The sequence below is a fragment of the Chiroxiphia lanceolata genome, chromosome 2 (assembly GCF_009829145.1).
Source record: "Chiroxiphia lanceolata isolate bChiLan1 chromosome 2, bChiLan1.pri, whole genome shotgun sequence".
Classification (NCBI taxonomy): domain Eukaryota; kingdom Metazoa; phylum Chordata; class Aves; order Passeriformes; family Pipridae; genus Chiroxiphia; species Chiroxiphia lanceolata.
Genome location: NC_045638.1, coordinates 78,434,769 through 78,457,599, shown reverse-complemented (window position 1 = coordinate 78,457,599; position 22,831 = coordinate 78,434,769). Strand labels below are relative to the sequence as shown.

Sequence of the window (22,831 nt, the reverse complement as noted above, 5' to 3'; positions counted from 1 at the left end):
TTTCATGGTTGCTTTGTTACTGTTGGATGTGTCAGCTTGTTGAGTATCTTTAGTTTAGTTCATCATTTAATGTACAAACTCACACATCTGACTGAAAACCGCAAAACACAGTAGCAGCCTCTTCTTTTTCAGAATAGTAGTCATGAAATATGACTGTTCTTGAAAGCCTGATAATGAACAACTCACCAAACATATTGGAGGAGAAAAATCCCTTCCTCTACCTGAGGATCCTTTTCCACTGGAAGGGGAAAATGTAATCCCTTTTGTGTTTATGGAAGAAGGGATGTCATTACTTTCAAATGATGCTGTGATTTTTCATTTGAAGTCACTCCACATAAAAAAACCAAGACCTGTTCCAAAGAAAGGATGAGGTAGTTTCCAGTAGTTTCATGCTGATTGGCTCTTAGCAGCTCTCTATTTGGAGTTTTTGATGGAAGAGGTAAATTTCTAAAATAGCATGCATGGAATTAAGGAACAAACCATTTTGGAAAGGAGTTTTTCTGAGTCATATTTGATTCTATGAAATGCAGAAGAGCACTTCTTATATGTGCAATGTATTGTCAGAAAAATTCTGCATTTATAGGAAAGTAAATCTGGAATGATCAGTATATCTAGTTCCTTGTACAGAAAGTATTAAGAATATTTCTCTTGATGAAATATAATGAAACTACATGGTGAGATTGATGCACCACTCGTAAATTAATTTGCACTGAAATCAGAAACATTAGTATTTCAGTTAGAACATTACTGCCTGTATACGTGCACAGAATTTAGATTACTAGTATAAAGCTGTTTGCTTTCTAGCTACCCACATAGCTACCTTTTTTCTAAGACATTGTAGGAAAGGTTGTAGCTTACAAATAGACATTAGGTATAGATCTATTCTCTGATTCTATTAATAGAAAAGCTACTTACAAAAGAACAATTACAATAGGTTGTCTTGGAAAAGAATGATCGGATGGCTTTATATATTCAGGGAAGATAACTTCGTTCTTAAGAAAAGTTTAAAGAATTCAGCTGTCTTAGAGGAGTCTTGCATTTTAAATTGTCACTATATACTTTTATAGACTCTTCTCTCCCGAATATATTTTATTTTAAGGTACTTGTGGTCCAGGCTGTCCGACCAGACAGGCTACAGAGTGCCATGGCTCTTTTTGCATGTAAAACCCTAGGTAAGTTAATTTTTCACCAGAGTATTTCTGCATAACAATTAAGTATCTTTTTCTGTCCTATGTTTTGCTTTTATTTTATAGTTGTTATGGAATCCCTAAGTTTCAGGATTTGAAAATATGTTGTAAATGGACCTGCTGGTTTTGTTCTTGTAAAGTATTGTTAAAAAGTGCTTTTAAAATTGTTTGGTATGCTGTATAGTGATTGAAAATACTGTAGAAGATCTGTCAGGTTCTTTTAATGAATTCTTGAACACTGGAATTAATTAAGAAAAGAAGATAACTGGTTTTCTTAAAGTTTTACACTGCAACACTTTCCTTAAGACACAAATTTTCCAAAAAATATTACTTCATTTAATGTCATTAGGTTTGAGATTTTGTAGATTGAGTCTCAAAAGATTATTTAATAATTTCAGTAATTTTTGTCTGTCTCTTGGTGTGTAATACTTTTTACTGTCTGTTTAAAAATATACATGATTTAGAGTGATTCAATACTATGGTTGTCTATTTGTTCTAGTTAGTCTGTTTCCCCTCTGAAGTCTATTGTACCTGCAGTTTGAAACGTGTATGCCAAATAATATTGCAGTATAGCACACCAAAGCCTTCCCTCAGTTTTTAGCTGTTAATGGGTATATGGAAGATGAATTATGAGTGTCTCATCGAGGTGGACACTGTAAGTTTTAAAAGTCACTTTATTTTACTCTTTTATGCTTCCCTGTCTGTGGACATTATTTGTTGATCAAAATTGGCTTCATATCTGCAACCAAGACTGATATTTTCGGGATTAAGGGGTAGCTTCTCTGTCAAACATTATTAGTAGATAGAGGGGATACTTTGTTGATGGTGAGTATAAAAGGCCCATGCTGACAATGTCCTTGCCTGTTGGAATCAAATGACAAATGTGATCTGCAGTGCCATGTGGCTCAAAGCCCAGCAGAGACCTGAATGCAGAGTGAGTTTGCCTGCTTACTGTCTTCCAAATCTTAATAAATTACATAAATTGCTTATTTTTATACCACTTCCTTGGAGGAATGCTGAACAAGGGGATGGTTTTAGGTGAATGAAGCTGCAACCTCACCAAGGAAGGCACAATACCATTATCTTCATTTGGAGTTTCAAAACCAGCAAGTCATCCACAAAGCATCCACAGATTTTTCATGCATATCAGTGAGATTTTATTTTGAGATCATGTAATAAATCGTGACTAGCACTTTCTAACTGATAAAAGATGTCACACTTGTATGAATATTTTTTCATAGTTTTTCTACTGGGTCTTTTTCAGGATGCTTGCCCTGAAACTACTTAAACTTTCATTTAGTTTGAAAAGGATCCGTTAGGCTTCCAATCTACTTTGGCTGCTTTCCTGTAAGAAAAATGAGTTCCGAAAGAGCTCTAATAGCCTACAAGAAAGCCTTTCACTTCTGTTTTATCCAGATATGGGGTTTTTGCTTCATCTTTTACATATATTTTTAAATTTATGGATGAAGAGGGATTAAAATAATTTCTTTTGAAGATAAGGTTTATAAGAACTTTCTAGGAACATATTTTGTGGACACTCAAAGCATGCTTATTTCTTTATCTTACATGCTATACTGAAATGCACCGTATTAACTGGAACCTTGCTCCTATGAAGTGAGAGTTGGGGTTTTTAAGCCTGGGAAGAGAAGGCTGTAGAGAGACCTTAAAGCAGCCTTTCAGTACCTAAAGGTGGCCCACAAGAGAGCTGGTGAAGGACTTATTACAAGGGCATGTAGTGATAGGACAAGGGCTATGGCTTTAAACTGAGAGTAGGCTTGGGTTAGATATCTGGAAGAAATTCTTTACTGTGAGAGTGGTGAGACTCTGGAACAGGTTGCCCAGTGAAATTGTGGATGCTCCATCCCTGGAAGTGTTCAAGACCAGGCTGCGTGGGTCTAGTGGAAGGTGCCCCTGCCTATGGCAGGAACCAGAGGATCTTTAAGGTCCCTACCCAAACTATTCTATGATTCTGTGGTACAAATTATGTACCATATTATGTATTGTTCTACAGGGAACGTATAATAGCTCAAGTCTGAAAGCAGACCATGCCCTCAAGGAAGTGTGTATGGCATCATTTAGTAGTTGTGGCTTAGTTGTCACTGATTTGGGTTCTTCTGACTTGCTTTATGTTGTGATTTCCCATTGCACCTAAAGCTTCATTACTTAAGGACCAGTCTAAAGATACATGAAAATACATGCCTAACACAATACACATAGCTTTGGGCTCATGTATAAATACCTTGCTTTTACTAGGTCAACACTTTAGCTATTTAAGTTGTATATTAAAACAAATAATAGACAGAAGTAAACATAGTACCAAGAACCATGTAAGTCTAATAATTAAGGCTCTTAGGACAATAAGGAGAGGTGTCTACAGGCAGACATACACACTGCAATCAGTTTCAGCAAATAGCATAACTTCTTATTCCACTCCTGTCTTTTTGTATGTTTCCTTGAAGATTACACTCTAAATAAAGACTGCAGTTTATGTTTGTCAAGCTGGAAATCCAAGCACCATGCTTGTTTATTTTTCTTATCAGTATAGGATGTCTTATACCTGAATACTGTAAAGATTTTGTTCTCATTTTAAGTCTGGTTTTCTGGTCTCCATTGAACAGAACTCTGACTGCCAGATGACCTCTAAACTGGTTGAAACACTCCATCATGGAGAGTCACTTTATTTCCATAATAATTCTAATTCTAACTATAGGCATAAAGGAATTATCTCCATCACCTCTGAATATGAAACGTCTGTATAAAGAGACTATGGAAATTGAGCCCATCTTGATAATAATTTCTCCTGGTGCTGATCCTTCTCAAGAGTTGCAGGAACTTGCCAATGTTGAAAGAAGTACTGAGTGCTACCATCAGGTCAGTCTTAGATAAGCATAATGATTAAAAAAATGCAATGTGTAAAATTTTACTGTAGTAATATCGGTTTTACCTTATTTTTCAAGGAAGTTAATATGTAAAAACATAGTTTAGTGTCTACGTGTTTGTTCTTACCTGTCTTGACATTAACTTCTCATTCCATTTGCAAAATTGGTTGGAGAAGAGGGACACAATTTGTCATCCTCACAGAAGCTGAATCCACATGATAGGCATTCCTCCAACTTGGAGAAGGAAAAAGTGAGAAGATAGATGGAAGAGAACAAAAGAGGCTGAGAATTGTTATACATGCTACAACGTTATCTTTTTTTTAGTGCGGAGTAATTGAAATATAAACGCACTAGGCTAGACTAGACTTCCTAATTTCCTCTGCTTATAGGACTTGCATTGTTTTTTCTTCAACTGAACAAGTAAATCAGATGTTCAGTGTTTGTGAATACTTCGGTATTTTGTGAAATTCTGTAAAATATTTTGAGAAATTTAACATCCATGAAGGTTCCCAATAACTCACTGGACAAAGCCCTCAACTTCTTGTCTGATCTTTGAGCAGGAGATTGGCCTAGACACCTTCCAGGATCCATTCCAATTCAAATTATTCTATGATAAAAGTAGTTTCCTAATATTTCCATTACACAGTAACAATATGCTTTATACCTTTCTATAAAAAATTGTTTCCTTCTGTCATTTGAAATATCTGTGGGGGGGAAGTTGTTATCTAGACAATCACTGGTTAACATAGAAATGGAAAATGTCAAGTTTAATGTTGCTTTTAAATAGTCCTTGAAATTGTGCCTTTCCTAGAATATATTTTTCCCATCAAACTGTAAATATTAAGAACCTACTGCCAGCTTATCTTGCTGTGAACGTTGCAGAATGCATATTTCTTACTCTGCCACATGGATTTTTATGTTTATCTCTAAATATTCTTTACATGTTGGACTTTTAAAATGTAGCATGGTGTGGTATTCAGTTAAGGAGTGGTACTCAAAGCTAAATAATCTGAAAGGTGTCCTACTAATAAGAATATTGTGGATTTTTCCTGCACTTTCTCATGTAATTTAAATAGAACATAAAAGATCAGATTTTTTTTCTCTCTTGAATTACTTCTCATATAGGATGAAGAACGGAGTGCTAAATTTCTCTGCTACCTTATTGCTGATGATTTTCAGTTATCTTCTTTTGGCTATTTAAATTATTTCAAGATGTATTAAGTTTTATTTAAGTCGAGGATAATAATGCCAAGACAAGACTTTTCAGATTGGCTAAGACCATTTTATTTTCAACTTGTTTGGTTCAGGGTTTTTGTTATGTATATCTTCTAAATAGATTCTAAGGTAGAACTAATATGGTGCTACAAAGCATGAAGAAAGGACTGTATGTTAAACTATTCATATTTCCCAGTTGGAAAGAGACCAGCCTTAGTTTTTCACTCATCTTAATATAACTGAGTGTTTCTCTTCAAAGGAAATACTCCTAACTTCCAGTCAGAAGAAACTTTGTTCTCATTTATCTTTTGTTTTTATTGTATCAGCAGTTCTGCAGTAGTACAGTTTAGTCACTGATATTTAAATTACTTTTTGACTTCCCAGGGAATACCATTACTGTCACCAAGAAATGCATGTTTTTTGCCATAAAAAGACTAGGTAACATTTTTTTTTTTAACAAACTCTGATTAGAGAAATTGCGAAGGAAAACTGTTTTCCTTAATCTTTTCCCTACTTTAGTAGCCTATCATGTTAGAGAAAATTCTAGTTATTTTTAGCACTCCTTTTTTACATATGCACCCTAAATTGAAAACATGATTTTGTATTTAGCTGTTAAATGAGGTATGATAAGTTCTTGATGCAACTGTGTCTGTCATTTCAGATTGCAATGGGCCAGGGCCAAGCTGACCTGGCTATTCAAACTCTAAGAGAATGTGCACTCAGTGGAGAATGGCTCTGTTTAAAAAACCTGCATCTCGTTACATCTTGGCTTCCTGTGTTGGAAAAGGTGAGGGCAAATAGAGAAGATGATGTTGGAAACCAGACAAAATTAGTATGCAAAATTTCTGAAGCATTCTAGACATTTCCATGGTGATGTTTAAAAATTCATCTTTGCAGTTTAAAAATACACCTTTGCAGTTTTCTCAGTCATGAATAAGGTAAACTGCTGCAGATCTAAGCAGCTCTTTTCTTTGTGTGAACATTTTCATACAGTGTACAGTATTTCTACCATGATGATTGGGAAAATGTTCCAGTTAGGACTTCTAGTACTTTATGAGATACTGCCCATGTTTGCTGAACTATGAATCTATGTATGCTTGAATTTAATTTCTTTTTCCCTTAGTTCTAGGACTTAATTTTTAGCAGTTCTTGTTTTTGTGAAGTATAGCTTGTGCCTGAGTTACTAAGAGGTTTTTGCTAATTTGAGATTAAAATGTCTGTCTGATATTTTCTAGAAACACACTCTTCGTTATAGCATGTTAGATCATTGACTTGCTGGCTGGAAGTGATTTTATATGACACACTTTTCACGTATATCACTGTGAAATCATCAAAAGAAATTAACCCAGAGGAAAATTAGGGAATTCCTATCAACAGTTAGTACAGTCTTAATTTTCCAGTTTTCTGTGATTTTTCGTAATTTGTGCTCCATAGATGTGATCTTGGAGTCTATCATCTGTCTCTCAGTGTGGCACACATGTACCTTTAGCATTCCAATAATCCATTTTGAAAAAATGCAGAGGCAAAGCAAGATAACACTGATGTGTGTCATCTGATCTGAACAAGCTAGTGAACAGTAAGAAAGTGTTTGCAAGCCTCTTGCTGATTACAAAATTTCAGATCTTATAAGTATTAAAATATGGATATGTGTCAAGAGGTTCTTATTCTTTCCAAAAGAATGTAATAGTGAATGTGTTAAACTTTCTGCTGAGCTTAATATAGACTGAGATTTGCTGATGGATGACTTTGCACATTCCCTTGTCTATTTTGCATATCATTAACAAGTGTGAGGCTATGTAATTCCTATGCTTGAACATCATCTTAAGGGACTTCTGCATAATTATAATTCAGTTCCATCCAGGTACATAAATTTAGTTCTCACAATCTTTCAATTTAAGAAAATGAAATATATCTTCTGGTCAATGTAATTTTATCAATAAGAAAATAATACCTTCACAGCTTACACCTTCCCCCCATTAGCTGTCTTGTAGCCAAGCACAGAGTATCAGAGGATGCATGCTGCAGATAATGACGGTTGAACCAGTATGCGAATTCTCTTGTCTTCTTTTCCTAAAACTCCTGCTTCCAAGGCTGTGGATCATTATCAAATCTTGGTTTGGTTCCCATAACATCCTCATAGACAAACTGATGAAATATGGACCCCAGTGTACTACAGTGAGGTAGATTGAAAACTGACCTAGTTGTGTTACTTGAAGGGTTGGTGTCAACATCAAAAAATCCAGTCAGAGGCCAGTCATCAGTGTTGTGCTCTAGGCACTGGTACTGTGGCCAACATGCTTTAACATCTTAATTAATTATATGAGTAATGGGACAAAATGTATCCTCAGCAAGTAGAGATGATAAAGATTTGGAGGAAATTATTGATGTAACAGATGAGTGTGCTTTCATCCAAAAGGACCTTAATAGACTGCAGAAGTAGACTGAGGAGATACCTCATGAAGTTCAGCAAAGGGAAATGCTAAGTGCTTCCTGTGAGAAGGAGTAGCTCCGACCACCCAGACAATCTGGGGACTAACTGGCTGAAAAGCAGTTTGGCAGAAAAGACCTGGAAGTCCTAGTGGGTAAGAAGGTGACATGAGCCAGCAATGTGACCTTGCAGCAAAGAAGGCGACTGGCCTCCTGGGCTGTTATAGACAGAGCATTGCCAGAAGGTCGAGGGAAGTGATCCTTCCCCTTTACTCAACGCTGGTGAGATACATCTGGAGTTCTGTGTCCAGTGCTCAGCTACCCAGTACAAGAGAGACATTTGCATACTGGAGCCAGTTCAGTACAGGGTTAGAGTGATAAAGGAACTGGAGCATGTATCATACAAGTGGAAACTGGGAGAACTGGGACTGTTCAGCCTGGGAAAGGGAAGCTTCAGGGGAATCTTAGTTATTTAGTGCGTATTGGCTGATTGGAAAGAGTAAAGGAGACAGACCCAGACTCTTCTCAGTGGTGTGCCATTACAAGACAAGGGGCTATGGACACAAACTAAAATACAGGAAATGCCATTTAAATAAATGATAAAACTTATTGTAATGTGAAGATGATCAAACACAAACAGGTTGCCCAGAGAGCCTGCAGAGTCTTCATCCTTGGAGATACTGAAAACCTGACTGCATACAGGTCTGGACAACTTGTTGAATCTGACTCTGCTTTGAGCAGAGAGTTGGACTAGGCAGGCTCCAGCAGTTCCCTCCAAGCTCCACGATTCCATGACTCTAGGTACCAATTATAGTTGTCATTTTGCAAAATATCTGGACAAGTAATGACTTTTCAGAATTTTTTTCTTTACTAAAAACACCAAAACCAAAATGATAATGATTATGCTTTAGAGATTATGAGAATGAATGGATTGTGAGAAAATCTGTTGAGTTTTTTGACCTATGTTTCTCTCAACACCTGTACACAAAACTGTTGACATTGTTCTGAAGTCAATTGTCAGACAACTTTGATGTCTTCAATGGAAAATATGTCTGTTTCAGCAGCACCTAAAGCACCAGCAGTGTGTGTCCATATTAAATAATTACATATTTTTGTGAAGCCTTTATATTTGAAATAACTTTTGACAATATTTCTCTTAGAACTCATTTTTCCTAATCTCAGTTTTCCATGAATCATGATAACATGAAGGGTTCATACAACAAACACTTGAAGAGAAAAAAATTAATATAACTATACAGTTGTTGAAAGTCATTGAGATTTGTTGATATGCAACCCACATTGCAAGCCTTCATCTTTTGAGATGCAGCCTTCTGGTGTTTTTGTACTTAAAAGAAGTAAAGAACTGCTATGTATTTTTATGCCCCTAATTTGGTATCTGGGGGAAAGGTGCAAATATTTTGACACAGCTAGGATGAACTTTAAGTTTGAGCACAGCGATGACATTGAATGTGTGGAGACAACACATCTTGAACTGTAATCTTTTGAATAACCTTGTATGTAAAAGCAACTGTAGATATTTTTAGATAAGCCTAACTTTCTAATCCAGGGTATTATAATTTTGTAAATACTGTTCTATATATTAAAAAAACCACCTCAAAACCTTTTTCAATATATATTGTCTTTTTAATAGGAACTGAATACATTACAACCTCAACCAAACTTTCGTCTGTGGCTTACTACCGAAGTTCATCCAAAATTTACTCCGATTTTGCTTCAGTCAAGTCTGAAAATAACTTATGAAGTAAGATTTGTTTGGAAAGTTTTTATTAGATTTTTACATGAAACTAATCTAGACGTATAGTAAACTATATGTTTAAGTAGAATAAGTGACTTTATCTTATATTTCAAAAAATGCTGTGAATTTACCTTGAGAGATTAATTTTTTCCTAGGTACTTTTTCCAATTGAAAGTTTGAACTGAAAATAAGTTTAAATAGGGAAAGTAGTTGTTCTGTCTTGTACTCCAAATTCTTTTGTGCATTTAATCAGTGTTTCTTAAAAGCAAAAACCTACACAGATGATATTACATGGATGGCAAACAAGGAATTTCTCCTTCTTGATAAACGTCCTCATCTGAAGATCACAGAATCCCACTTTCTTATTTTCCTTTTTGGCCCCATAGCTTTATATTCTCTGGACCCTTTAAACAAAAATGGCTTTCCTCCTGTACAGCAGAACATACAGTTAAAGGCCTTTACTCAAAATTGAGACCTTTGCTTTTGAAATGGTTCAGTTTAAGGAATAACTGGGACCGTGTTCCTCCAACCGATTGGAAAGTAGTCTAATCGTGAATGCACTGAAGCAGTAGTGTCCATTATGGAAATCATTGATAGGAGTGCTACTAAATCTTCTATTCATTATGGAGTGTGGAGATTTTACCTACAGCTAAACTGAGAAACTCTGACCTTTAGAGTCCAATGTTGCTGACTTTCAGCAATCCAAAACTGTTATACTTTTACATTGACTGCAGGAATTTTTAAGTTTCTGGAGTACCTTCTTGCTTATATTGAGCCCTTCAGTGGTACAGAAATTGCAAGGCTGTGTAGGATCATCACATTTGGAACTTTGCACAAATACAATATTCTAAATCCTTTTGTTTTCATTTTTAGTAAATATTTTGTTATCATGAAAGGACAATGATAGACAATGACTTGGTGAATGATATTTGATTATTATGTGGTTGTAGTATGTCCCTTAACTGTTACCGATCAAGATGCAGATATTAAAAGAAAAAGTCATTTTGGTACAGTATTTTGCAATTATTTTTCAGAAGTGTGCATAAGTAGCATATGGAACTATGTTAATCTTATGGAAACATTAACAACCATTTTTCAAAAGAAAGAACAAAGAACATTCTTAGAAATACGAAAGTGTAATTTAAATCTCTTTAAAATTTATGTTTGCCTTCACACTTGGAAATAATTTGAAAATGGCTGAGTATCCAGTAGTTTTTACTTTTAAGCACTGTAATTTCTGTTATTATATACACTTTAAATGCAGTTATTTCTAGCGGTCGTGACCATTACCTACCACTTAATCAGAGAACCAGCATTTTATCATACATCTATACCATATCTGTATGCTAGTTAACAGAGTGAGGTGATGGCAAAAGGCAATTTGACACTCATCACAGAATTAATTGGTAGTTGAACTTTAAAATCAGAAGAAAAGTTGTATTTTTGAAAACCGTTGAATTTAGTTTATGCTTACATATTTTGATAGAGTGTTATTCTTTTGCTAAGTTCTTTTAGTGTGGTACAGTCCTGTCAGTTGGTCCTGGTTACAATTTCTTTCAGTATGCTGAAGTTATTTTCCGTATGGAATCATTCTATTAGTAGGCCATTTCTTACAAACAGATATTATTCTTGTTAAATTTTATTCTATTAAACACTGTTTGTCATTTCTTTAAGTTACAAATTTTATGTTAGAATTTAAGAAAATAGCACATAAAAATACCAGGTTTTCTGTCTAGAACAGTGTCTTTCCTTCCGATGCAGGCACCTCCAGGCCTCAAAAAGAACCTCTTGCGAACGTATGAATCTTGGACGCCAGAGCAAATTAATAAAAAGGGAAATTTGTCTCGAGCACAGTCTCTCTTTTGTTTAGCATGGTTTCATGCTGTATGTCAAGAAAGAAGAAACTTTATCCCTCAGGTAATATTTTATTTGCTACTTTTTTAAAAATTTACCCCATTTATTAGCTTCTGTACTTGGAAGTATTTTTCCTGTTGGGTCATGTTCAGAAATGAGAAAAATTTGGACCCTTCTGGTGCCTACCTTCATTGTCTCTGAATTCATTGCAAAATAAGATCTTGGTAACCTCAATTCCTGTCTGTCTGAAAATTGTTCCTTCCTGCATGGGGTTATTTTGTGATTTGTGTACTAACTGATACTGATGAAGAACTGAAGTCACATGGAAAAGATTCTGTGAATCCTGTTTGCTTGGGACAGGAAAGCACACAATTGAATGGGAGATGAGAAAAGAGACACTTTGGTAGGAAGGAGGAGGTGACATTATCTACTCTTGCTATACACAAACCCTTCTCAGGGAGAAGGAAGAACAAGGGAAGGTATTAATTTCTTGTGAGGATTATAATGGTTTTCAGAGACTGTGATTTTTTTCCTTAGACAAATTATTGTTTAAAGTAAACATTTCTTTATGGCTGCAGATGCTTAAATTAAACAGACAAAAAACCCTCAACCAGCAAACTGCTGTATGTTTTGTTTATTTTATTCTATTTAGACTAGGGATGAAATTACCCTGTCATCTGAAGGATTTGGTCTGGCATTGCCTGGAACATTAGCGAGTTTTTTGCTACTTTTGACTTTGTGATTTGTAAGGTTGTTTGCCTGTTGCAGTAGAAGGCTTTTGAATATGGTGTTAAAGAGTACAATAGGTGAAAATATTTAAAGGACTAAACTGACACATGAATTTTCCTTTGTCTTTGTTCAAATTCACGTTCATTTAGCACCAGTTTTTCAAGTAACACAAGATAGGATAACTGCTTTCTCTTTAATTCTTCTGTAATTGCGCTTGTCTCACGTGCAAACAGTGATGGTTTTTCTAACATTGATGAACTGAAGTTAATCTCAGGTAGAAGCTTTTGTATTCTGTAATGGATTTTGAGTTGTTTTGGGATCTGTAAAAAAAACTCCAACATGAACACTGTTGAGCATCTTTCCGGTATATGACCTTCTGGATGACTGGCTGATAGTTATTTAGGATCTGTGGAGCAGCCACAGTCTTGACCTGAGACTTTATCCACCTCACTGAACGTGTGCAAAGTTGTCTGACACATTTGTGCACTTCACGTCATTAGTCATATGCACATGTTGCTATGATACGATCCATATGCAAAGGTACAGCCATAAGAAGATACAGCAACAGGACATACCTTTGAGATCTGTATTTCCTAAATTCTGTATCATGTATCAATATTTATTTATACTTATCCATTTATAATGAAAGCTTTTTATGACAATTACATACACACTACACATTACTGGTACGTAAAGAGTAGTGCCACCAAGAACAGAAAGGAGGTACAAACTGCAAATGATTAAAATATGCATATGACAGTCAGCATTTTCACTGTAATAGTAGCAGTAATTGCTTTTCTCATAATATTTTTAGTCAGAAATGAAGCGACGTGAATTAGGGAATAAGACGATGAATGTATAGTAAAGACTCTGAAGAATCAGTCCTATTTATGAAAATCCTTTCTATATCCTGAAATACTGAAAGACCCTCAGAAATAAAATCATAATTCAATGAATGATCTAGTCACAGATGTCAGCAACTTTTAGTTGAAGTAAATAATGTTAGGAAATAAAATAAACTTAAGTTTACATTCTTCATACTCGATGGATTCTGGTTTGTGTAAGTATGTAAAAGTAAATGCAGTGGTAGAGCTAATGTTTAAAAATGAATGTTTCAAAAATTGCACTTTAGAGGGTACAGGTTGTTTCCTTTTCATTCAGTATTTAGTATTATACAGCATTCAGTAATCACATAATACTGGTATTTTACTTCATGATTATCACTGTGTGACTAATTAAATTATTTGGGTTTCTTTTAATGATAGGGTTGGACCAAGTTTTATGAATTTTCTTTATCTGATCTCCGTGCTGGTTTTGACATTATTGACACACTTTTTGAGGGTAAGTCACATCTTAAAGGAAGTCCCATTAGTAGGGATGTTGCATGGAGAGTTTTATCTTTCTACAATGTTCAGATAAGAGTGGAGATGCTACAGAGCTCATCAAAAGTGAGCAAAGCTAGAAACATCACAAATCCATTTCTCAGTAAACCAATAGTTTCTTGGTGCCCAAGAAGTATTCTGCTCAGCTTCTTGAGTGCAGAGGAACAAATAGGAAATACAAAGCTGCCTATAAGATGGAATCTTGCCTCTCCATTCCTTCCCAGTATGAACTCCCTGTATATTGAATAAATGAATTGAAAATGAATTGAATATGAATGAATTCTTCATATTGAAACTCAATATTAGATGGAGCCCACTTTATTGTTCTATTAAGTAGTGTAGGAATTTCTTAATATTAGTTATTTTGGTAAAGGTAATTTTTTTAAATCTTTCCATTTTGTTAATTTCAAAGTAAAGGTAGGAACTGATATTTAGAGCTAATTTATGATCATTGACTTAAATGGGATTTATGGATTATTAGTACTTCAGAAATTAGAGCTCAGTTACACAGACTTGAAACATACAGTGGTGTAAAGAGACTGAATCATTAACTAATCAATAATCATTAATCTAATCATCATTATTGCATTTCTTATGAAAGAATGATTGAAGTATTAGGAGACAAGTTACCACCAATAAACCCCCTCTTCAAGTAATTGCCACTTCCTTTTTTCAAGGGACTTTAGTAAGTACCTTTCTAATCAAGCTTTTACCTGCATATGAAAGCAATAGGATATAAGTAGATCATTGTCCCATGTAGTTATTTTGGACAACTGTGGCAGAATGGAGGAAAAATAAAATATTTTAAGCTTGTGGGTTATAGCTAAGCCAGAAAAATCTATTGCAACATCAATCTGACCAGGAAATTATTAGTAACATGCTTAACTTTATGTGTTATGTTTTGTGATTTATAATGATTTGCAAAGTATCTAGCATGGACGTTTTTTTGTTTGAAAGATGACATTTCGAGTAATCTTACCTATTTTGAACATGGTCTGCTTTTGATTTAATCAATTTATTTTATGAGATCAGATGGTACCATCATACAAAACAGTGTATAAATTTTTATTTATGACAAAGGAGCACATAATTAAAGTTTTAATAGCATGATTTCTGAAATGCATGTAACTAATGAATATAACCAATTGATTAAAAAAGCAATTCAAGACTTAAGTTATATTTCTAATAATTCATTTTGAAATACAGTAAGTGTTCATTTTATCAGACAGATATTTACAAACTCATCCAACTTTCTGCAACTTTTACTATTTTATAATATAGAAGAAAAATAATTTGAAATTAATTATTTGATGTGTTCATGTCTCTTTTATTTTGCTAAAGAACTGCAGCGACAAGAAGAAATGCTTATAATGCAATGCTATCCAGTGTTATAAAACTAATAATAGTAAATTAATTAATTGATAGGTTTCAAAGATTTCCAGTGGGAATTTGTTCATGGCTTGTTTGAAAATGCAATTTATGGAGGCCGTGTAGATAATTACTTCGATATGAGGATTCTTCGGTCCTACTTGAAGCAACTTTTCAATTCACAAGTCATTGGCAGTTTAAATGCTAGAGGCAAGAAGATGACTAATTTCCCATGTTCGATCTCTCTACCGAATTCCTGCAGTATTTTGGTAGGTATGCATCTTCTCTCACCTAGTAAATAATTTATTTTCAGGAATTATTCTTGAAATACTTCCACAAAGAAAACCAGAGTTACAATAGAGTTACCTCTATTTCTTCAGGACTTCTTTTGTGTGGAGCACTAACCCTTAAGTGCTCATTCACTGATCTTTTTTATGGTATGTGATTGGACCGAGGTGCAGAGCAGCATAGCTATGAAGAATTGAGTATAAAAGAAATTGGGTCCATTTATGAAAAAGAAGCATATAATTACATTTTATTTAATTACTATAATAACAGTAGTTTTGTAAAGACTGCCAAACATTCCTACAACTTCTGGATGAAATAGGAAAATCTAAATATATCTTCATATTTCCAAAATATATCCATATTCTGACATAATCTGCTGACATGCTGTGGAGGGTGTATGACATTTTATTTGGTGATAAATATGGATTCTGATTCTTTTTTAGTATTCCTTTAGCATAAATGAGAGGGAATTCCTCAGTCTAAAGAACTGAACTCTCCCTATGCTTTCATATACTATTATTGTTACTACTATGATTAAGATTCATTTGCATTTTAATTTAGGACTCAATCATAGACCTCTAATATGAGTTGATGTAAACAAAATTATCCCAGTTAAAGTAAATTGCTGTCATTGACATTCTCTACCTGGCTTTTGACTGTTTGGGTTTGGGGTTTGGTTTTTGGCCTTTTTTTGTTTGTTTGTTTGTTTGGGTTTTTTGTTTTATTTTGGGTTTTTTTGTTTGTTTTCTTTTTTTTTTTTTTACTCTAATATGACCGAAGCTGATCTCTCGTGTTGTAGATAATATGGTCAAGTAGATGAATCTTTTTTCTACCTTACACTGCATTTAATATCTCTTGATTTCTTATATGATTATTTATGTAAGAATTTATAGTTCTGTGTCTTCAGTACTTTTCTGCAAACAGTTTTGATTAGTAGAACATAACTAAAAAAAAAAAGCTAAGTTTGTTTCCTTAAATTATTTGCAATGATATATCTTACTAAATTAGTGTTCCCTCAGTGTTTGGTGTAGAGGTCTGCTCCTGTTTTTACTTCTGAAGTGAGATTCCATGTTAAACTGTGTCTGTCTAGCACATGCTCTTGCAAGCAAAGACAAAATGCACATGACACAATGCAAGAGGATGCAACCAGACTTTCAAATAGTAAATATTTTTGCCCTTAAATCACAATAAAAGAGATGTCCAGCACTATTAGTCTACCTTAGGCTGAAAAACCTCTTTCTCTTTTGTGCAAGAGGGCATCTCTAGTGACTCTTAGATTATAATCACTATTGATGCTATTCTGCATCTCCATATTATGCAAGCCTATTTTTACAGAAATTATTTTACTTTCTTTGAGTGATAATATCTTCATAGATTTAAATAGAAGTGAGTGCTCTTAATTTTATAAATATGTATTATACTTTTCTTAGAATTCCAGATGGGGATTTTTTTTTTTTTAATTTTGTCATTAATCTTACTTTTAAGTTTTCAACAGAAGTATTGTAACTACTTTTCAAGGACAGTCTTGGCATATTTTTCTTTTCAGTTAATACCATCACTGTAATCAGAACTGCTTTTTGCTCTTTTAGAGTGGAAATGCTGTATAAAAGAAGATAGTTTTTGATAAATAAAATGAAGAAATCTGTAAATAAGATTACCAACATATCTCGTGTCTTGTATATTTATTTTAATCTTTGTGTTATGCAGTGCACCTAATGAAATTCTTTTCAGCATACACTGTTAATTTTCATGAGCTGAATAAAAAGTTCCCCTAGTTATGTCTATTCTTTTCTTCTAATGCAGGATTATCGCAATATTATTGAAAGCCTTCCAGAAGATGATAAACCTGACTTTTTTGGCTTGCCAGCTAATATTGCTCGTTCATCACAGCGCATGATCAGTTCCCAGGTAAAATTAGCATTTTTCACTGGTTTCTAAATATTTTCTGCAGCTAGTATAAGCTCGAGAACCCAACCACCCGTTCGTAAATGTGCTTCCGTAAGAAAGTTGGAGTAAATGGATGGGATTTTTTTGATATATTGACATTTATCTGTAGAATATTTTAATATAGTAACAGTTAATCTTTAGTTACAAGAATATGAATCTAGAACTTAAATAAACAAATAGTTATTGAGAAAGTTTCCAATAATACAATTCAGTTCACACTGAACAGTGACACGATAGTTTTACACATTAAATAGGAGTAATATTTATGCTTTTTCTGAAAGAGAAATTCTGAAGAATTCTTTCAGTAGTCAAAAAATTCCATCTTTGCAATTAGGAATATGATTTTCTTTAAAAAAGTTGTTCTCACTGGAGAATAGCTACTTAGGCATGTCATAAAGAAATTCTCAACATAATGAAAAGGAAGTTTGAGGGTGTTTGATGGTAATAATTTAAAAATTCGCTGATATTAAATATTTCCATTATTGATTTAACTGTCACATATGGCAGATGGCTATATCATAGTAAAGAGTTCTCAGCTGTCATTTAATTTCAGTCTAGTCCAGATTTGAGTACATGAGAATGCACTAATCTTAGTGCTGGAATAATAGGCAATGATTAAAGATTTTTCACCTCTTTGTTTTAGAGTTCTATGTAGAAACTGCATTTTGGGTGAGTGACGTGAATCAACATTATCCTGGGTACTATTAAGGAAACAGCTGGGGCAGTTTTCCTTCTCACCCTTTGGGAAGCCCAAAAATACTGACTGTCCCTTGTTCTTGTCATAATTTCTGTTTTGTCAGTCTAAGAAAGAAAAAGATGGAGTGATTTGAATTCCATATGTCTTTATCGTCAGTACAGTTTTTGATTTGTTGGACAAAGCTTTTCATTGCTAGTATTGAATCACTTCTCTTAGGTGTCAATGCAGTTGCCTAAAGATTGATATCTCATATAATCTGGATATGCTCTAGTGTATTTAAGACATCTATGAGGAACTGCCAAATACAACACAGGATCCAAGTGAATACATGTTCTACTGGACCAGTGACTGGAACTCAGGACAAAATGGCACTAGAAGCCAGTGTTCAAGCAATTTGATTCCCACTGCTTGTGCACTCAGATCCAGTAAAGTATGGATCTGGAGATCCTTAAGTTCTTTGTTCTATATTTTTCTTTCATTGCTTCAGTGAAGTCTATATGAGAGCACATGATTACTGTATTAGTGCAGTACCAGTCTTTTAATTATTCATTAGCATAGTTTGTTTGACGGGTAATAAATTAGTTGTGTCAGCTAACATGAAATTTGATTGAATTGAGATTCTTACATCAGAGCTGTGAAGTGAACTGGTCTGTAATTCGTGGCTCTCTTTAATTTTCTGTACAGCCCTAGCATGCTGTCTTAAGTAAGGTTAAGTTATAGGGGGGAAAATTAAATCATAAAATACCAGGTTGGAAGAGATCTCAAGGATCATGTGGTCCAACCTTTCTTGGCAAAATCAATTGGAATTTCCCTATAATTGGAATTTCCTATAATTTCAAGACTTAGAATAACAATTTTTTAAAAAAGTATCAAATTGTTTGCTCACACTCGCCTAAAAAAGGGCTCCAAGCAGAAATTTCTTATTGGTATAAGACCTTTGATCTTTTAAAAAAAATAAAATTACCTTTGAGTATTGCATTTGTTGACTATCAAATACAGTACTGGTAAATTTGTTTAAATATATTTGTTTACTTAAATTCATAGCTGTATTGTCATACTATTTGGGGTTTTTTTAGGACATGAAACAATAAAGCTAAAATCAGTAGGATGAGGGTGCATAGGGTAATAGGCTGAACTCAGAAATGTATCTTTTACAAAGCTAAAAATGCACTAAGATTCAACATAGGTCTATTTGGTGTTGCCATAAAGTCATTTATATAAACATCAATTTAAATGCTTTTGTTTCTGTCAGTTACACTGTACACTGCTGATTATTTTATTTATTTCAGCTATGCTTGCTTGTTAAAAGCTGTTAAAAAATGCTAGTATTTGAAAATAAATCCATAGTTAACCTCCACAAAATCAGAACAGATTCAGAGTTCCTGTGTGAAAGGAAATAGGTAAGGAGCGTATGTACATGGAAACTCACACTCTGCTGGTCTGTCACAGCATTAATTATAAGCTATAAATTATGGATTATAATCTTAAAAAAGTGAGACTGTTTTAGTTACAATCTTATGAGATGATTTCTTTGTCATGTGAGAGATTTTGTCATCCTTCCAATAATAGTTTGTGGTACTTCTTTAAGTCTTAGGCAATGTAAGTAACAGAAATGTGAGATTTCCTTTAAATTGTACTTCTGCCTAACTGTGAATCCTACTCCCATTACATTTCTGACAGTTTGGCAGCTGTCTTAGATCCACGGGTGATCCCGTGGTTCACAATCTGAAATTGAATGATTGCTTTCTAACAGGAGTGTTTATCAGAAATCCATTACGAAGCTAAAGCAGAGAAAAGGTGAATGAGTAAGGTGGTGAGAAATGAATTGCTACCAGTTCAACCGTCATGTCTCTAGCACCAGAAAGGTGAAATGTAATACTGTGTCCACTACTTCACTGATTTTGTAGACTTTCTCTGAATATTATTTATTTTTCATGCCTAGGAGTGATAGTTTGTATTGCTGCAGCAACACACTTTACTATAGTAGAAATTTACTGTAGCACAGCGCAGTATTTTGCAGTCATGCAGACATCTTTTCTGTAACCTACTCCATTGCTAATGTTCAGGTAAACCTAAAACAGCAATGAAAAGACAGGGACTTTTTTCAGAAATTTTTCAAATATTGATGAAATTCATAGCTTCTTACCAGCAGAGAACTTCTCTAATTGAAGAGCTGAATATCGCTAGCAATTTTATTTTAATACTGCTAATTACTAATTGAATTGTTTAGAAATTATGTCTTACAATGTTCTATAGTGTAATTCAGAGAGTATTAATATTTAATCTGTACTGGTGAAAGCCATTTTGTTTTTAAGAAAATATTTTACGTAAAAAACCATGATCTTTTCAGAAACATGATTTACATTTTTTTCTGAAGTTTGTCCTTAGTTGCTTTATGTAGGTAGAGCTAAGTAAATTTTTAAAACCTGGATTTCTAGAGTTCACTGTGTCTCTTTGGTTCTACCTCACCTAATGTTACAACCAAGCTTTGACACAACATTTCTTAGATTGAGTATGGTCATGAATAATCTCCCATCTCTTGCTGTGTTCTCTTTGCAGAACAGTATGACCTGCATTCAGGTGGTTCGATCTCCCAGTCTAAGCTATAACCAATGACTAGAGCAGTCAGAGTATGTGGAGCTTTGCTTTATGTTTCCTGTGCAGTGAGAAGTCTTTTCTAATTTAGATATCTCTCCAGTCACCTTCTTGCAAAACGGGCTTTTGGTGCCAGTGTACTTGTTTCTTATTCTTGGATCCATGGTTCTGTTCTTTTATGAATTCTTATGAACCAACTTCATCCTTTATTATCATTTTAATAGAACCATACATAAGGTGTCTTCATCAAAATAAAATTTATCATATGTGATAAATGGAATTTATACAGACTGAAACAGACAGGCTTGCATATGTATTTTTACACCTTAGAAAAGCAATAAGAACTATCCTGTTTTGTGAAGGATTTACCATACCTAATACAACTGATATGACTTATTACCAGTAACCACCCTAGGAAGATGAAATGAAAATGCAGAGCCACTGTTTTGTCTCCCTCCCTTCTTTGCACAGCAGACATAGTCATTGCAGGCACTCTTTAGGTATTGTAACATTTAAAGCCTTCTGTGTTGTGTGATTCTAACAAATCCTGCTGAATGGCTGTGCCTGCTAGTGACTGCTGTAAGTAGTCACTATGTATGGTCAGTTGACTGGTTAATCTAAACATTCTCCAATAATATGGTAAATAATTTTGAGAAAAAAAAGCCATTCGGTAACTGGCAAGTTATGCAAGACTTTTCAAATATGACTGCCAATGATAATGACTATGGCTAGCACTTAGTTTGCTTATGGCTAATTTCTATATAGAATATTGTGTTTAATAATATCAATAATATCTTGTCTCAGGAATTCAGCATTCTTTTACACATACAGATTCATAGTACTTCACAGAGAATATCATGAGACAGATGAGTCTCAGTAAGGTTGAAGAATAGGTTGGTTTTGATACTTTTATAGGTGAATGAGTACGCTCTCTGACACAGGGGAAGAGGAGGAAGGAGGGGCAGAGATAACGTGTGACTAACTGACCAGAGTCCCTATTCCCTGTTCCCCTGCACCACTTGGGTTGGAGGACGTAGAGATTCTGGAGTGAAGTTGAGCCCAGGAAGAAATGAGGGATGGTGGGAAGGTGTTTTAAGATGTGTTTTTATTTCTCATTATCCTATGCTGATTTGATTAGCAATGCATTAAATTCATTTCCCCAGGTCAGGTCTGTTTTACCCATGACAGTAAATGGTGAGTGATTTCTCCCTGTCTTAGCTCGATCCACAAGCCTTTCCTTATATTTTCTCTCCCCTATTCAGCTGAGAAGGGATGTGATAGAGCAGCTTTGATGGGCACCTGACAGCCAGCCAAGATCAACCCAGTACATTCTCAAAGTGCTTAAGGACATAAAAAATGTAAAATAATCCTTTGAGCCTCAGATTGTTGAAGAGTTCACAGATGGTAGCTTCTTACCAATTTTTCAGTGAAATACTATGAGATTATTTAATTGTAGATTTTATGTACAAATTAAAAATGTTGAGCTCCAAGTGCTTATAAGTTCAAATAAGTGGGTTCCAGTTCACTTCAACTGAAGTTGCTGGAAGTACTTCTCCTATATTTTGTTCTTTGAAATTTTATTTGCAGTGATACTCTGCAGCTTAGGCAATTCAGATTTTGCAACAAAATTACTGTTTTTAAGAACCTATTTCATACTAATTTTATCATCTCAAATAGAATCCAAATCTGACTAGCATTTTCTGTGACAGGGTAAAGGATATAAGGTAATTTAATTTTCCCAGATATGTTTCTGCTTGTCTTTGCCTGTTTTATCTCAGATGAGTGATGGGAATCACTCTCACTTCTCCCAGTTGGCAACACTATTATTTTTATTATCTGAAAGTAGTTTCTTGAGATACTTCTCTTTCTTTTAATCCTAGATATTTATCTCAGCTCTTTTAATAATAATAATAATAATAATAATAATAATAATAATAATAATAATAATAATAATAATAGATTCTACTTTTCTGTCCCATCTAACTAATCTCTTTTTGAAGTCCATCTGGTATTCATGAAAGCACCCTAAAGAGTCGAACAATTCCTGTAACTTCATTGTGCTTCTTTGTATTTTAACAAGAGAACTGACTTGCTATTTGACATATTTGAAGAAATACCTTTCTCATCATGTTATACTCTAGGTGCTTTTTTCCAACCCTCTGTCCCACCATTTCTCTTTGGTCATTGCTGCCTGATAAACATAGTTTAAAGCTTTGCTGGTTAGCAGCAAGCCTGTTGACAGATACTCTTGTTACATTTTGTGGTATGGATTCTGTCTGCCCCTGCCTGTCAATCTCTCTCAAACAAGGTGTCATAGCCATAAGATACAAAGTAATGTCTGTGACATCCCAGCTTGGAAGCCATGTTAACATTTGTCCATTCCTGTCCCATTCCCTCCACTAGCAGCGTTGGCAATGAACACCACCTGGGCCCCCATGTCCATGGGCACCTGCCACTTTCTCTGGATGGCACTGGTTCTGATCCATGAGACAGGCTCAGGAAGCCCA

The 22,831-nt window shown here is 34.5% G+C and overlaps 1 protein-coding gene across 1 annotated transcript in view; it reads left to right on the top strand.

The window, feature by feature from the left end:
• The window catches only part of DYNC2H1 (dynein cytoplasmic 2 heavy chain 1), a 152,118-nt gene that overhangs the window by 76,033 nt on the left and 53,254 nt on the right, over nt 1-22,831 (top strand). The window contains exons 66-73 of the mRNA XM_032679259.1: nt 1,100-1,172; nt 3,898-4,058; nt 5,943-6,068; nt 9,360-9,470; nt 11,226-11,381; nt 13,313-13,388; nt 14,855-15,066; nt 16,889-16,993. Of these exons, the coding sequence (XP_032535150.1) occupies nt 1,100-1,172; nt 3,898-4,058; nt 5,943-6,068; nt 9,360-9,470; nt 11,226-11,381; nt 13,313-13,388; nt 14,855-15,066; nt 16,889-16,993 (1,020 nt within the window). The remainder of the gene's footprint in view (nt 1-1,099; nt 1,173-3,897; nt 4,059-5,942; nt 6,069-9,359; nt 9,471-11,225; nt 11,382-13,312; nt 13,389-14,854; nt 15,067-16,888; nt 16,994-22,831) is intronic.